The sequence below is a fragment of the Rattus norvegicus genome, chromosome 11 (genome assembly GCF_021556685.1).
Source record: "Rattus norvegicus strain SHRSP/BbbUtx chromosome 11, alternate assembly SHRSP_T2T, whole genome shotgun sequence".
Taxonomy (NCBI): Eukaryota; Metazoa; Chordata; class Mammalia; order Rodentia; family Muridae; genus Rattus; species Rattus norvegicus.
In genome coordinates, this window is record NC_141544.1 from 54,550,275 (window position 1) to 54,563,950 (window position 13,676).

General features: G+C 43.4%; 2 protein-coding genes across 12 annotated transcripts in view; one reads left to right on the forward strand and one right to left on the reverse strand.

The window, feature by feature from the left end:
* The window catches only part of Riox2 (ribosomal oxygenase 2), a 23,036-nt gene extending 10,033 nt beyond the window's left edge, over window positions 1-13,003 (reverse strand). The window contains 4 exon segments of the mRNA NM_153309.2: window positions 1,403-1,531; window positions 2,513-2,632; window positions 6,333-6,792; window positions 12,986-13,003. Coding sequence (NP_695221.1) covers window positions 1,403-1,531; window positions 2,513-2,632; window positions 6,333-6,764 — 681 coding nt within the window. The 5' untranslated portion in view covers window positions 6,765-6,792; window positions 12,986-13,003.
* The window catches only part of Nlrp4a-ps1 (NLR family, pyrin domain containing 4A, pseudogene 1), a 63,091-nt gene continuing 62,032 nt past the window's right edge, over window positions 12,618-13,676 (forward strand). For 10 of the 11 annotated variants that reach the window (XR_015633374.1, XR_015633377.1, XR_015633378.1 and 7 more), the window contains exon 1: window positions 12,783-12,988. Coding sequence is in view for 1 of the 11 variants with exons in the window: in XM_087577277.1 (XP_087433403.1) it covers window positions 12,692-12,988 (297 nt within the window). In the remaining 10 variants the exon portion in view is untranslated. Of the gene's footprint in view, window positions 12,989-13,676 lie in introns of all 11 variants that reach the window. The other variant, XM_087577277.1, reaches the window with a different exon arrangement.

The window sequence follows — 13,676 nt, forward strand, 5'->3', positions numbered from 1 at the left end:
CAAAGTAAATAAGACGATCTCCTGATTTAGATAAATAACTTTTTTGTTCAAGGACACTGCAGTTAAGTGACCTCAGCTTAATTGAACTCTAAATATGCCACACCCCCAAGAAAAGTAAAAGGGCTTCTCTTCTGCACCCTGAAGCCCACACTAGACCCACTACATAGGCTAGCACTAGAATAGGGGGAAGGTTGATAAAGGGTTTGGAATTCTCATTGAAGCCCCCTATTCCTGCCTCCGAGTATGGTGCTTTAAAAAAAAATGGCCCACATAGGCGCCTGTATATGAATATTGGCTTTCAGTTGGTGGCTGTGCTCGGAAGGATTAGAAGGTGCAGTCCTGTTGGAGGTATGTTGCTAGAGGCAGGCTTGAGGTTTCGAAAGCCTTCTGCCAGCTTCAATACATTCTGCCTGTTTGCAGAATGAGTGTGAGCTCTCAGCTATATTCCTGCCACCATGCTTTCACTCCACCATTGTGGACGCCAATACTCTGAAATCACAAACCCAGCTAAGTGTTTTCTTTTATAAATTACCTTGATTAAGGTAAGTCCATTTGAAGGGGCCTACTGAGTAATCTTTAGTTTATGGCTCCCCAACAGAATGGGCAGTACATTAGCAATGCGCTTTGAATGAATACAGTTGTGCTACAATAAACTATTTAGCCAACTGGAATGCTAAGCAATGAGCGGTAATGCAAACATAAAGCCATCATTATTTATTCAGGATTCCTCTAATATACAATCCATCCAAAACAGGGAAGCGGTTTCCTCCTGGTTATTGACAGGGAAATCTTAAAATCAATAAAGAGATACAAGCAAAAATATGAATTAGGCTTGGTATACTGTCAGGATGCAAGAAATATGAGAAGAAAGCCACACACAATAGTTCCGACATAAGCATCTTTGAAATGGTCTAATCTGATCAGTTATATTGCCACTGAAGAAATGTTACCAAAGCACAGGCATGAAGTTTATGTATGGAGCTATCCTGTCTCTCTACATCCTTTTCTCAAGATCACCCCCTGCCTGACTCTGATATATTCCCATGCAAACTAACTGGATCAAGAGGCTAAGGAGACAGTTCGTGGTTAAGCTATGTGGCTCCCTTGTGGAGGAGCCATGAGCACTTCGCTAGCTCCTACTCGCCTAGTAAAATTCTATGTTGGCGAGGGCAGGAACTACTGTCAGAAAGAGAACAGGAGGCACTGAAATTTTTACCAAGAAAAGGAAGGCATCATTGTGCTCTGCTTACATGCTGACTACTGACTTAACTGTGGAGAAACAGGCCAAGGACAAACCATCCACATTTATTCGCTGGTGATTCATTGAATTAAATTTACTTCTGTTGAGCTGAATCACACATGGAGACATGGTGTTTAGAAAAGCACTGAAGACTACCCATACCTTCAGCAGGAAGTCATGTGTTGGTGTGCCAATCCGGTCCTCAGGCTCCACACTGTACTCACGCGCCAGGGGCACAGTTGGGGAGTACAGGCGCCAACGTTTCCTTCCCTCCAGCTGCAGGATAAAAACCTACAGGAAGCCACAAACCAGAGAGCATTAGAAAGCTTCTAGAATATGCATCAGACATGCATGTTCCTTACGATAAGCTGCCACTCCTAGTAATTTTTAAGTAGGTAATTTTTAATCAGGAATTCTGGTGTTGGACATTCATTCTTGTCACTTTTTCAGACACAGCTGGACTCTATATCTTCCACTAGCTTTTACATCTTTTATCAGCTAGGCATTTGAAAGCCATAAGCTCTGATAGAAAAATATGATACAAGTAAAGGACCCAAAGTGTAAATATTTCATTAAACATCATAGTTTTGATCTTTTTTTTTTTTAAATTTTCATTTGGGTAAAACTATCTTAATATTGTATTAAGAATACTTAAGAAACACTTCTGGACAATGTATGTATCTCAAATAATTCTCAGAGGAATGAAAAGGGACTTCTGTTATATCTGTGTTCACACCTTGTATGAGTATAAAAATAAATCTACAAAATATCCAAGCCAATGAGTTAACTTTTTGGAAGCCACATAAGAATGAAATCAACACTTGTAAAGGTGCCAGGAATTAAGTTGAACCAGGACCTTCATTCAAGCCGCACCAAGACTTTCACAAGTGGGAAGAAGAATACACGTATTGTTTGTAGCCACTGAAAATGGACAAAGTGAAGGAAATTTAAGAATTATTTGTGATCTCACATCACTTTATTTTGTATTTTTTAAAAAGTCATTTTTTTTTAAATAAATAAGTTACAAAGAAGTCCTATTTCTAAAGACCGTGAGTCTTCTGTCAGCAAGGCTCCTCTCTGAGAAGGAGCAGGAAGCCAGTCTGCAGGCATGCCTACATGGAGACGAGGTCAGGATCCTCAGGGAGGACTTAGAAGAGCCGCAGGCCTGGTCTCAGAGTGCCTGAGAGTGATGAAGACAACCCTGACAACTGCACAAGCCTGGCTCTCAGCAGCCTGCTCTTTCCAGCCTGCACAATGAGTTTCCTCTCTTACCTCAACATCGTCGTAATGTGGAGGAAGGCCCTGAGATCCTGCGGGAGTCATGTACACATTTGAGCCTACTAAGGAGCCAAAGTAACATTCCAGCTTTTCCTGGATCCTCCAGAGCTCATCCTTTGACAAAGAAAAATGAAACACAATGTGAATAGAAAATAAAAAAGCAAATTCAATTAGGATGTCTCCTGTGCAATTATTACAGGGCAGGCAATTAAACAGTAAGTCTCCTCAGGAACCTCTGCAGTGTGCACACGCCAGGTAATCTACCTGATGTGAGCAGGTAAATGAGAAACCGGAAGAAACAAGTCAACTTATACCTTCAACATCTGCATTCACTTTGGGGCATAGAATGGGCTGCAGAAATTCAAGAGACTAATCTGGAAGCTATGATTAAGCAGCACAAGCAAGGAATGGACAGAGTGGCAGGAACAGAAGAAAAGGTGGAGACACACTGCAGAATTGGAGTGGGCTCTGCAACAAAAGAGAAGAGAAACAAGCTGCTCCTTGACTTGATCCATGAACTGCTATTCCATTTACAGAGCTGGAGAAAGACAATTGAAAAAGTTTTCCCGGGGTTGGGGATTTAGCTCAGTGGTAGAGCGCTTGCCTAGCAAGCGCAAGGCCCTGGGTTCGGTCCCCAGCTCCGGAAAAAAAAAAAAAAAAGTTTTCCCAGGCTGGCAAGTGGTTCAGCCAGTAAAGTGCCTCCCACAGATACAAGGAGCTGTGCTTAAATTCCCAGCACCCACTCTGGGTGCCTTTAACGCCAGCTCTAGGAAGGCAGGCACAGTCTAGTCTAGTAGGGAGATCCAGGTTCAGTGACAATCCTGCTATTAAAAAAAGAGAGATAGAGATGGAGAAAAAAATAGTTTCTGGCCTTTATATCTACACACATACACGCACCTGTATCTGCAGGCTCGAGCTTCACCCCTCCCTCCTCAAACACACACAGTTTTCAGGAGGACAAAAAATGTTCTAAGCTGGAAATGTTCATTTTGGGATGCTATGATTTCCTATGGTGATGTTCTGAAGTCGGTTTGAAGCTCTAAAGAAAGTAAGGGCGGGAATTTACATTTGGGAACTCCTGAGAGTTCTTTAGAGTAAGAGGAGCAGAAATGACAACCTGGGAAGGGTACAGAGGACTGAGAGCAAGCTGAGTAAGACACTCTTGAGTGACTCATCAGCTATAAGGCTGAGAGAGATCAGTTACCAGAAGTCAGGTAGGAGGAAGTCACAAGTGGGCCTTGTAGATAACAGCATATCGTACCCTCTAAGTGCTTATCCTGACAACTGAATACGCTCCATAGCAATCCTGCCTTAGGGTGGGCAAGATCACCAACACCAGTCTAAGTGAGGAAACTGAAGCAGAAAAGCACACAACCACTAACTGAGTCAAGATTCCAATCTGGGGAGTCCAGCTCCAGAGTTCATACCTTCAAATCAAGTCACCTACTGCGTGTTCTGAATGAAAACAGCCTCCATAAACTCATCCTGGAGTGACACTATTGGAGGTGTGGCCTTGCTGGAGTAAGTATATCCCTTAGGGGTGGGTTATGAGGTTTCAGATGCTCAACCCAGGCCCAGTGTCACTCTCTCTTCTGCTGCTTGCTGATCCAGATGTAGAACTCTCCAGCTACCTCTCCAGCACCATGCCTGTCTACATGCTGTCATGCTTCCCATCACTACCAAAACTGATTAAACCTCCGACCTAGAAGCCAGGCCCAGTTAAATGTTTTCCTTTATAAGAGCTGCTGTGGTAATGGTAACTCCACAGCAATAGAAACACTAACTAAGATACCTACTCTAAACAGATAAAGAGACTAAAGCTTTACTACAAATGCACGCACAGTGACTGACATCAAGGTGGCATAGTCTAAAATTAGGTTTGCTGAGAACACCAATGAGCAAGGCTTGAGAGTCAGTTCTACCACTGGACTGTGAGAATCTAGTATTGAGAATAGCAAGTGGAGAAGAATTGGGTCATCATGGAATAAGCTTTGAGACATCCTTCTGAATGAAGACCACTGGGTTTCCCTATTTGTAGATCTCAGAAGTTCTCCTAGCACAGAAAACATAACTTAATAGCCTCTGAGTAGCTCTAAGACTTAGCAGAGCTCCCAAAGAGCCTAATTTATTTTGGAGAAAGGCTACAGGACCTGGCTTTCTATTACTTAATATCTGACACCACTGGGAAGCCAGGCCTTGGCTCTTGTTCTCTAGTGTCCCAAGAGATCATTTTATAGGTAACCAGATACTGCTAAGAGGGCAAAACAAACAAACAGCAAACCCCACTGGTATGTAACTGACAAATGTGTCTATTTTCTTCTTAAGGATTACTCAAAATACTTAAAGGTTCTGTAGCCTTCCCATTTATCTTAGCCCTCTGGTTTTTCCATCTTCAAACTGTGACCTATTAACAAAAGACATAGAGTCAAACCATGCTGGTTGAAGCTGCAGTTGCAAGTTCAGTGACTGTGCTTTCTCTATTTATAAAAGGATGCTATCTTCACTTACGATGGCCACCCAGGAGCTATTCCAGGACTTACGCCCTCAATGTCACAAGTTCTGTTATTAATATGTTAACATTTCTTTCTTGGAAATCTGATCAATCATCTGGTCACAGCCCTGAAGCCACCACTTGGAGAGATGTAGGCAGGAAAGGAAGATAACCTCAAGGATCACCTTGGTGCTACCATGTACCTTAAAGTAGAGCAACAGGACAGCACAGAGATCCTTACCATACACAAAAATAACACATCCTTAAAATGCAATGTTATTTTAGTAAGGTGAGAAACTTGAATTTGTTTTTTATAGCTCTATGATACTTGTGATGGTCTGCATATGCTTGGCCCAGGGGTGGCACTATTAGAAGGTGGGGCCTTGTTGGAGGAAGTGTGTCACTGTGGGGTGGGCTTGGAGACCCTCCTCCTAGGTCCTCCAAGGATGCTGAGGCTGTTCTTTGTTTCCTTCAGGTGAAGATGTAGAATTCAGCTCCTCCTGCACCATGCCTGCCTGGATGCTGCCCTGCTCCCACGTTGATGATAATGGATTGAACCTCTGAACCTGTAAGCCAGCTCCAATCAAATGTTGTCCTTTATAAAACTTGTATTGATCATGTTGTCTGTTCACAGCAATAAAACCCTAACTAACACAATACTTAAAACATCCACCTCTGAATGCTAGATTTAAAACATCTACACAGGTACCGGGGAAATGACCTAGTGGGTAAGAGGAACACGTGCTGGGCAAGCAGAAGGACCTGAGGTTAGGCCCTTAGTACCCATATAAAAGCTGCCTTGGCAATACGTCTGTAATGTCAGCGCTGGGAGACAGATAGCGGAGGAGAGCAGTTGGATCCCTGGAGCTCACCGACTTCACGACCTAAACAAGTACTTAGCTCCAGGTTCAGTGGAAGACCCTAATTACAAAATATAAAGTTGAAAGTAACACGGGGGGGGGGGGTTTGGGGATTTAGCTCGGTGGTAGAGCGCTTGCCTAGCAAACGCAAGGCCCTGGGTTCGGTCCCCAGCTCCGAAAAAAAGAAAAAGGAAAAAGAAAAAAAAGAAAGTAACACAGGTAGACACCCAACACCTTTTTCTATCCTCCACACATGCTTGCATTGTGAGCACATCACACACACCCCCAATTTATCTATAAAATAAGATTCTCCCAAGTTCAAATGTATTTAAAGACCAAATGAACTGTATGTGTTCTTAGAACGATCTCCATCATCAAACCAGACATTCACTCTTAAACTGCTGTGTGCCAAATGCTACTGCTTTCTCGGGTCTGAGAATTCTGCCATGGGGAGATCCATTACCTTAAATCTCTGTGGCTGATGAAACTGAATTGTTGCCCTCTTCTGATCAAAATCTTTTCTCAGCTGAAGAAACTGTGCTTTGCCATCCTTATTTAAAACCTTCTTCTTCCCACCGATGCACCGGCAGACATTGACATCTCTTCCATAGTACAGCCCTTGGCTGCAGAGACTCCTCAGATCTGAGAGGCTGAACAGAGACTGGTAATATGCGGCCAGCGAAGGGTCATCTCTCTGAATGAGAAGGGGCTTCTGTTCCCAGAATTCCTTGAAAAATGTCTCTACTTTGATGGGTGATATTAAACTTTCAAAGAAACTACTGGGGCTGTCAAAGTTTAATACAGAAAGCGTATTAGGTAGCTCCTCTTTCACCTGCTTGCAAGGAACAGACTCTTCTTCATTCTCATCCCCTGTGGGCTTCACTTTCTTTGGCATTGTTCACAAGTAGGGAGGAAATGCAAACCTACCAAAAGAATAAGACCCTGTCAGGTTTGCAGGAACGCACATGCACATGCATGACTGTGACCATTTTGCATCTTTGCAAACTCCACATTAGTCAGGACTACATCCTCCAGGACGGGATGGCCTTAGGCCAGTGTCATTTATTCCAAGATGATTCACCCTTAAACACCTCTCGGTTTGTACATTCATCTGAAGGAGAACACAACTGTCTTATGTATACAAAAGCACTAAATCCGAGGGATCAGTACTAATTAGGAGACTTGATTATCCCAAATTAAGCCATTCAACTCTCTCAGCATTTCTTATTCAAAGGTTAAGCCTATGGCCATTGAAATGGCAGAGCCAAAAATCTTGAATTTGGCTGCAATCAGCACCAGGTCCTGAATCTAATTAGATGAACTCTCTGTGGTCCAAACATTTGATAGAGAATCAGGAACAGCTGTCTGCTGCCAGGTGCTGCTCAAGACAGCTCAGAAAACCTTCCCAGGCAGAAGCCGGCACGCCCTGGGCCTGTGGCGTCACCTGGTGGCTGGAATGAGATGACAAACACTGTAAACTCCACTTTTCAAGTGCTTGAGAACTGTCACCATCAGGGAACTCCCCCTCCGCCCATTGAAAAAAGTGATTATAGGCTTTGAAAACAGAGATTAAAATCAGGTACACGACAGATCTTCAAAAAGATCTAACTTTTTAACTGGAACAAGACATCAATCACTAACATCATTAGCCTCTAACACAGCACTTCTCCAATTTAACATGCACAAAAGACACAGGGGCATCAAGTGGACCAGATACCCAGAGTTAACAACACTGCTGGTCTGTGGCACACATCTGGGTAGCAAGAGGACCAACAGTCCCGAACACCCACAAACTATAAATCCTGGCACTTATATAGGTTTCCCTCATGTAGGTTCAAGAATTGTAATTCAAAACATACAAATATTCATAATACAAAATTTGCAAAAGTATTTGGGACCAGCAGTGTCTGATTTTGCAGGGCCTGCACATATATAAGACACCACTATATATAGTGTAAACCTGAAATTATGTACTTGAGATGACCAATTAGAGAAGGAAGGGTTTATTTTGGCTCTGTGGCAGGGCCTTCAGTGCACCAGATGGTTCTGTTGTCCTGTCCAGTCTCAAAGTCAGCACAAAGAGGATGTGCAGTTACCTCATGGTCACAGGGAGGCGAAAGGAGAAGAGACCAGGGTACCAACATTCCCTTCAAGGGTACCACCCATAGCCTGGGTGAAGAGTCCACCCAGGAGTGCCAGAGGCTGCAACTAAGCTGTTAGTGCAGAAACTTGAGGAAGAAGACACTTATTAAAATCAAAACCAAAACAAATTTCATAATTCATTTATGCTTCATATATACCTTTCCGACATAGCCTGGGGTAATTTTATGCCTCCAATTTGAGGTTTGGAATTTTTTTTTAACTGATGGCACATTGGTGCTCAGAAGTCAGATTTTGTGTGCTTGGATTAGTGATGTTTAAACCGTATATCTTCTCTTTTTTCTTTCTTATTCTGAGAAGAGGTTCTGTTCTTCTGATTCCTTACAAAGGCCTTGTTGCCAAAGAAGGCTGAGAATCAGAGTGCTTATAAATACCAAATTTTCCTTAAGGTCAGTAACTTAAAATATGACCTCCTATTGCATTGAGTTACCAGGACTGCAAGAATGCGGTCTTCCCCTCTCATCAAATGTGGAGTAGCATTTTATTTTGGCAGCATGGGTGGACTGAACAAAAGGAGTATTCTTCTCTGGGAAATCACAGGATGATGTGCAACAACTACTTTTTTAAATGGCCTTTAAGAAGCAACCCAGATGCAAATTCAACAAATTAACAAATGGAAACTGAATATAAAACCCTCATTTTTAGTATCTAAATTTCTAATGACAAGGAGCTCAGTTCTTTCAAAAATCAGAAAAACCACAGCAGCAAACTGTAGGTTGATGTCATTATGCAGGTGAGGGCTGGCACAAGTTAGATCAAGGCCATGACTGAACAGTAAAAGAATAAGGAGGGAACAAAGGTTATATAAGACGGGAGAGGAGGACAAGGAGAAAGATTTAAGATGGAGACTGGGAAGGATGACCCAGATCCAGGTGGCACTGAACTGCCAAGGGAGCTGCGATGGATTTCTGTAGGCAAATTTACCTTATCTAGGTGGGCAGTTTATATCCTTATCAATTGGTTGTGAGTTTATTGTGTGGATATATTATGGATTAAAAATTGTATATATATATATATATATACACACACACACACACACACACACACACACACACACACACACACACATACATATATAAAATTGTTAAACTACAATTACAGAGCTTTTAAAGCTTTGATTTACCAGGTTACAGGGGATGTGAACAGTTCCCAGCAGGCAGAGAGACTACTTGTCTCCATTCTGGAAGCCTATGGAGAAGGCGGCTTGCCGACTTCGTGGTAGAGTGGCAACCCCAGAGTGAGTGGCTCTGGCTCTTGGGGGAACTGTTAGGAAACGTTCCTTTTGAACCTTACTGCAACAGCAATCGATGACAACTGATACAAACAATGCAGAGTAGGAGGTAAAGACAATCTGAAGAAAGATAAAACATATGTCTTGAGATGGTCTGTATATACTTGGTCCAGGGAGTGGCACTATTAGGAGGTGTGGCCTTGTTCCAGTAGAAGTGTCACTGTGGGCTTTAAGACCCTCATTCTAGCTGCCTAGAAACCAGTCTTCTCCTAGCAGCCTTTAGATGAAGATGTAGAATTATCAACTGCTCCTATACTATGCCATGCTCCTGCCTTGATGATATGGAATGAACCCCTGAACCCGAAAGTCAGACCCAATTAAATGTTGTCCTCTGTAAGAGTTGCCTTGGTCATAGTGTCTGCTCACAGTAGTAAAACCCTAACTAAGACAGTGCTCCATGAGACAAACTTTCTGAAAATATTTTGTATCTCCTTTTTGATTCAAATAGAACAGCCTGAATTCTTAACCCAAGCAATCAAAGCAGTGGTGAGATAACTGCCACAGCTGGAATTCTGAAGAGACATGGAAATACAAAATATAAAGACAGACTCAGTTAAGAATCCATGTACAGACAGTTAAGGAAGGAAGGAAGGAGGCTATAACTCCTGTTCAAAAACAAAAAAAAACAAAAAACACAAACCACCTTGTGGCTGATATTGGCAATTGAGATTTCTGCAGAGTTTTTACTATCATTAAATAAAAACCATGGCCTAAACATGCAACCAGCACGGATGGCACTGAACACCGACACATGTACTCTTCTGAGGGTATATGCCAAGTCAGCAGAGGATGCCCAGATCCTCACTGCCCTAAAACCACTGTCACTGAGTCTCATTTTAATAGCCTCCTTGGTGGGCAACAGCTTCCACTTGCTGATACAACCAGGTGAAGGAAGGACTGTGACTCGATTTAGAGACCCACTGGAACCTTGTACAGGTCACCTCAGGAATTCATCCTATGTGCCTTTTCCTGTGCTGATTTGGTTAGCACTTCACCTAGCAAATTGCTGATGCTCTCACATTTAACATAAAACCATTAGACCACTGTGTTACATCATGAAAGGCACTTAATGCCTTAGTGAGGGTTACTGTTGCTGTGATGGAACGCCATGACCCCAGCTACTTGGGGAGGGAAGGGTTTACTTGGCACACACTTCCACATCACTGTGCGTACCTGAAGGAACTCAGGGAAGGAACTGAAGCAAGCAAGGAACCTGAACACTGGAGCGGATACAGAGGCAATGAAGAGAAGCCACTTCCTGGCTGGCTCAGCCTACTTTCTTGTAGAACTCAGGATACCAGGTGGTCCCACACATCAGACACTAAGACAATGTCTTATGGGAGCATATTCTCAATTGAGCCTCCCCACTTTCAAGTAAGTTTAGCTTGTGTCAAGTAAGACTAGGCAGCACAGGTACCTTGTAGAGTAAGGCACACATCTCTGACCCTCTTATATTTGAGGCACACACCTCACAACTGCTCAGTCTGGTGAGAGGAAAACACAAGTGAAAGGCTTGCTCCCTTAAGAATAACCTGAGAATGAATCTGCACATTCACCAGAATGTGCCCAAAATACTTCAGCAACAATAAAACCATTTAACGACTCTTCCCACTTACAATCACTAAGAACATCACCCCAAGACCACAGAACTTACCTTGTCTACTATTATAGCATCTACTTTCCCCCTATGTTAACATAGAAATTATCTGAGGCTCGGTTAATTGGAAACTAACTCAGATACATTGTATTTTACTTATGCCGCTCATTTTTTTTTATAGCCGTTGGAAGGTGGAGCAGAGTAGACACATAGCTATCAACTGAGGCCTAGCGCCAAATAATTCAAATTGCACTACCATTCCATGCAGTAAGAAGCATAGGAGTCACAAAGACCCTTCTTGTATTCCAAGAAATACAGGAAACTAAACAAGAGACCGCCTTATCTATAATGGTGCAGCAGCTGCCTGCAAGCCCCAGGGATCTCCCAGACAGAAATAAGAGTATTTCTTTTCTATAGCCCTAGGGTTGGGGAAGCTGTGAAAAAGCAATTGTTTTTCAGTAAGTTGATTTAAAAGCACTTAAAGAATTCCAAAAGAGTCTCGGCTTATAAACTGGTAACTGCTCTATCACTGATAAATTCAACACAAAAATAAATGTTGGCATTCTTAGTATAGTCGACAAACTTGAAGAATTTACATTTTAGGCCGTCCTAATTTCCCCATGGTAAAATTTGATGTCAAAAAGTCACAAAGAGCTTCTTAAGGGATAGCTACCTCTACCTTACTAAAATCTAACCAAGTATGGCACAAGACAGTCAAGTCATAAGATTTTTTTCTTCACTTTTTCTTCTTAGCAAATTCTCAAGCCTTATTCACCCCCCAAAACAAACAAACAAAACAAAAAAAACACACCCAAGAAAAATAAACAAAACAACAAAATAAAACACCACTTGGGAAAGAGGAGGAGGAGGAGGAGGAGGAGGAGGAGGAGGAGGAGGAGGAGGGGGAGGAGGAGGAGGGGGAGGAGGAGGAGGGGGAGGAGGAGGAGGAGGAGGAGGAGGAGGCGGCGGAGGAGGAGGAGGCGGCGGCTGCGGCGTGCACAATTCAGGACTATTACTCTGTACAAGTAACCATAGATATCAACACTAGCGGCTGGGAGGGAAGTCTCTCTCTGTTAGTATTTTACCAGCAAAGCTTGTAACATGCAAATTTCTAGATGCACATAAAGCCTAGTAGATTACTACTTCAGATGCTGGAGGCAGAAATCTACATTCACACAAGTCCTTAATTAACGAATTTTAGGCCCACTAACCTAGAGAACACTAGATTGGACTTGGCTCAATTAATCACGCCTGACAATAGTTATACATCATGGGCCTGAGAGATGGCTAAGTCAGTAAAGACACCTGCGGACCAACCCTGACCACCTTGTTTAATCTCTGAGACCCACATAGCGGAAGGAAAGGATTCCCTCAAAGTGTCCACCAACCTCCACCGGTACACCATAGCACGTGTGCATCCACACAGGGAATAAAACGATAAATTATTTTTTAATTATATATTGCTTGTAACAAGATCACCAGGCTAACCTGCACATAGTAGGGTTTTCATTAATTCAGAGATGTCTCACTGAATGGCAGTTATGTTTTGGAGCTTTATACAAACGGAATACGAATCACGTGTATTTGGGGGGCCGTGAGGTCACAAAAGATGCAGCCCAAAAGTTAGAGGCATCAAGGTACAAAAAGGAGCTGGTAAAGCCCAATTCGCGGCGCCGGAAGTTCAGATGATGAATGCTGGTGGACTTCCTGAAACCTGTTCTTAGTAACCTGTTGGACACCCTGGAGTCAGGCAGGCAGTTTTCCTCAAGTGGAGATGAAAAAGCAAGCTCCGTTCCGAGTCGGGAGCAGGGCCACAGTCCCCGTGCCCCGCCTCAGTCCGCCGCACGTGCTCCCCGCCCCTCCCCGTCTGCGCGCGCAACCTCGCTCTGGCAAGCCGGCCAAGCTCGCTTGTGCCTCCGGCCACCCGGACCGCGGTGCACGTGGCCGGGTCCGCAGCCCTCAGCCACCCGGCTCACCAGCCAGGCCTGAGCCCTCCGGAGCTGCACTTCTCAGCCGGACCCGAGGCGCACACGCTGTACCGCACGGTAGTCAGAACCACCACACTCACCAGGTACGGCCTGTTGCGTGTCGTCTGCAAGTTGACTGGGCTACAGCGTGGAGGGGCGGAACGGCGTGGGCACGTCAAGGGCGTGCTCCCGAGACGCGGCCCCACCTCCCAGACGTGTCCCCGCCCCGAGATGTGGCTCCGCCCCCGAGCTTCTGGCCCCGCCCCCGCACCGCAGCCCTGCTCCTGCCTACAACTACCTACCTTCCCCTGCACAGGCCTGCTAACGAACCTAAAAACCACAGAATGTGAATGTGCTTTTTATGGTTGATACCTCCAAATCTGAAGTAGAGGGAAATTTATAAATTTGGACGGTTACAAGAACATGCTTCTTGAGAGAGTGTGCTCGGTTGGTTCACAAAAGATTCAAATTGTTTGTCATTGTATATAGCTTTAATATTTATACGATTGTTACTAATTTAACATTTTTGGTACCAACTATCTTATTTAGATTTCATATATTTTCATTCCAGTCCTTTTTAAACTTTTCTTTATTTTAATGTCTTCTTTCATACAAAATTTATTTTGTTTGTATTCTTTCCCCTTCCCCAATTCCATTCCAGATTTTCCCCACCTCCAAACCCATCCAATATCATGTTCTTTCTCTTTCTGATTAAATAAAAAAATCAAAATGAAAATAAAACCAAAATGTCAAAAATATCAAAACAAAAAAAGTACACACACACACACACAC